The sequence below is a fragment of the Pteropus vampyrus genome, unplaced genomic scaffold (genome assembly GCF_000151845.1).
Source record: "Pteropus vampyrus isolate Shadow unplaced genomic scaffold, Pvam_2.0 Scaffold481, whole genome shotgun sequence".
In the NCBI taxonomy this organism is placed as follows: domain Eukaryota; kingdom Metazoa; phylum Chordata; class Mammalia; order Chiroptera; family Pteropodidae; genus Pteropus; species Pteropus vampyrus.
In genome coordinates, this window is record NW_011889262.1 from 443,911 (window position 1) to 447,086 (window position 3,176).

Genomic DNA, 3,176 nt, shown 5'->3' on the forward strand with positions numbered 1-3,176 from the left:
TACTGCAGTTGTCAGGAATGCTTTTCCTTAGAGGCAAACAGCTCCAGGACGTCTCAACTTGGAGACAGAAAAACTGACCTCTTGCTCCTGGGCTCAAATCTTTCCTTTTATATCTCCAGCTCTCACTTTTAAGTCTTTTGTAGCTAAGATACATTTATTCCTGCAAAGATTTCCCTCTGCCTTGGAGATCACAGGCTTTCAACAGTTCCAGCAGTGTTAAGACTGCGACATTCTGGAAGCATGGACCGTTTGGACTTGCTGGGGTTCCTCATCATTACATTAAATTGCAACATGACCATTGTGGGTGAGTATAGGAAACACCCGCAGAGCTCTTATTCTGTTTTTCATTTTCATAGGTTTGCCTGTCCTATCCCCAGGAGAAAGGCCTAAGTTCTGCTGGAGCAAAGAGAGCTATGGGTTCAAGATTCTTCTAATTGCTCCTCAGTTCCACCAACATTTAAGGAAATCTTGAGTGTGCATGTGTTTCTCTCACAGGGCCTCTTCACTCTGACATTCTGGTGCTGAATCTGAAGACTGAAGCAGATGAACGAGGTGGTGTTGTATAACTCTTCTCTGGCCACATTACCAGGAAAAGGAACAATACAGTAAACGTTAAAGAGAAATTAGTGTCTCAATTATGCTTTCTTCTTGTTCATCTATTTAGGGTGTAATCTTGAAGCTTAATTTGTAGAGATTAGCAATTTCTCTTGTGTGCTTTAAATCAAATCCCAATTTTAGTTTTTTCTTTTTTTTTTTTTTTTAATTTTTTAGGTGAGGCAACCTTTGGTAGACCTCATAGTTTGCAAGGAACTTGTCAGCTTATAATCCCCTTATTTTTTTATTTGTTTACGCCTACAGCACCAAGTTTAGTTACTTTTTTAACAAAGAAAATAATAAGGATTTCTGAGTTTAGTGCAGACAAGTCAAATGTTTTTAGAGGCATAAACGTCCTCGAAAAAGGGATTGAGAAAAGGGTTAAAATATGTCCACAAAGTCATTGATATTTCTCTAACTTGTTATTTTCTAGAATATAAACAAAATCATTTTGGTCTTAAAAGTTTGAGTCAATGACTTTATTATGTAATGATATATTTTAACTGCCTTCATTTATAATAAAGTTTTATTTTTCTGTTTTCAGGTGATGTTTTCTGTATCTTATCACAAAACAAAATATTAACAAATTATTTTGACCTAGTCTTAAATATGTTCCAAAATAGTTTGCTCATGACATGAAAAGAGGACTTTTGAAGTTATTTTGATTCCCTGGCTTGGTCATATTTATTCAGAATGAGTTGAAAAAAGACAAACCTCATTAATTCATAACAATTGAAATAGGGGAAAAAGAATTCTGAATTACTGAAAACTCTGAGAAATTGAAGGTTCGTAAAGATATCTGATTTCAAGAACCATAAAGAAACATTACATACAAACCCCATTATTAAATTAGGTCTTCCGGACCATTATCATAAAAAAAAAAGTGAACTTAACAGTTTTATCAGCTATACAGAGTTACAGGAATGTTCTTACATTCTTTTAAAAGCTTATTTTCCTAAGAAGAGTAAGATTTTTTTTGCTTATTAATTTGCTCAGCTCAACTTTCTTTCTAGATCTTTCAGTCCAGGAGACATTACCAAAGGTCTGAACCAGCAGTCAGAGTAAACATTTTTAGTATCTATCCTTCTTTAAAATCTGCTAATCTCAAAGCATTTCACAATGTGAACAAGTAGTTCACAATGTGTCTGACACATTGAAAATGCTCAATAAATATTTGTCAGTTGTGCTAACTAGCTGATACCGTTGCTGTTACTAAAATGCATGCTTATGGACTTCTCACTTCACTCTCAGCCCCAGTAAATACTTAAACACTATTGTTAGGAGGAAGTATGTTTGGATGATGGTGACGATGCCCGTCCTCCTCCTCTTTTTCAGGGAAGATCTGGCTTATCTTCATGATCTTGCTGAGGATGGTGGTGATTCTCGTGGCCGGGTCCCCTGTCTACCAGGACGAGCAGGAGAGGTTTGTGTGCAACACTCTACAGCCAGGGTGCGCCAATGTCTGCTATGATATTTTCTCCCCTGTGTCCCACCTTCGCTTCTGGCTGGTCCAAAGCATTTCTGTCCTCCTCCCTTCTGCGGTTTTCAGTGTCTATGTGCTGCACAAAGGATCCGAGCTCGTCGCCCGGGAACCTTTTGAGCCAGATGGCTGTCCCGGGTGCCAGGACCACGCTGACTCGAGCCCTGGGGATAATCGCTGCCTGCTGCCCTGCAGAGAAGGGCGCAGCCTGTTGGTGCCAGATTTCTCCTCAGGCTACATCGTGCACCTCTGTCTGAGGACCCTGATAGAGGCAGCTTTCGGGGCCTTGCATTACCTCCTCTTCGGATTCTCGGTCCCTAACAGGTTCTTCTGCACCCACTCTCCCTGCTCTGGCGCGGTGGACTGCTACGTCTCTCGGCCCACGGAGAAATCAATCCTGATGCTCTTCCTCTGGGCGCTCAGCGCATTCTCGATGCTGCTCAGCGTGGCGGACCTACTCTGCAGCGCGCGCAGGAGGACGCTCGTGGGACCCGGCAGCGCAGCGAGGAGGGCGGATCCCGCGGCTCCCACAGCGCGGTGGGAGGAAAGGGCGGCGCTCGCGCACCCTGGCAGGTGGACCGGAGGGCAAGGTGCCCACAGCCCCAGTGGTCAGTCTGCTGTGTCCCGGCAGATAGAGCTTCAAGATGAGGACGAGAGTGAGGGGCTGTCTTCAGCCAGCGACAAGCTGCCTAGGGCTCGCACAAAGCCTAGGGGCAGGCCCCTCAGAGGGGACCCCCAGGACCCCAGCAGCGAGCATTCCTTAACATTCTGCAGTCAGTCGGCCCGGCACTCTCCGTCCAGTCCGCGGCAGCCCCATGCCGGGCCGGCGGGCACTGGGAGCGCCCCGCTCCTGGGGACCAGAAGGTCCGAATGGGTGTGAGGAGGGCGTCCAGGCAGTGCAGCGACCGACGCTTCAGTACTGGCGCCACCATTCTGTCCAAAAAGAGACGCGGGGCCGAAGAAGATGAAGCATCACCTTGACATGTGGGAAATTTTATCTCCACAATGTTCCTAGAGAATATTAAATGTTCTCTTACATTATTAGGCTCATTTACTGTTTTAATGTTTTCTGGCGAATTATTATGATTTTTTTTTGGTTTCT

General features: G+C 44.4%; 1 protein-coding gene across 1 annotated transcript; it reads left to right on the top strand.

Moving 5' to 3' along the window:
- Positions 1–213: 213 nt before the first annotated feature.
- GJD4 (gap junction protein delta 4) lies at positions 214–2,954 on the top strand. The gene is made up of 2 exons (XM_011382505.2): positions 214–304; positions 1,930–2,954. Exons 1-2 carry the CDS (start codon positions 241–243, stop codon positions 2,952–2,954), a joined length of 1,089 nt encoding a protein of 362 aa, XP_011380807.1. The 5' UTR covers positions 214–240.
- Positions 2,955–3,176: the final 222 nt, after the last annotated feature.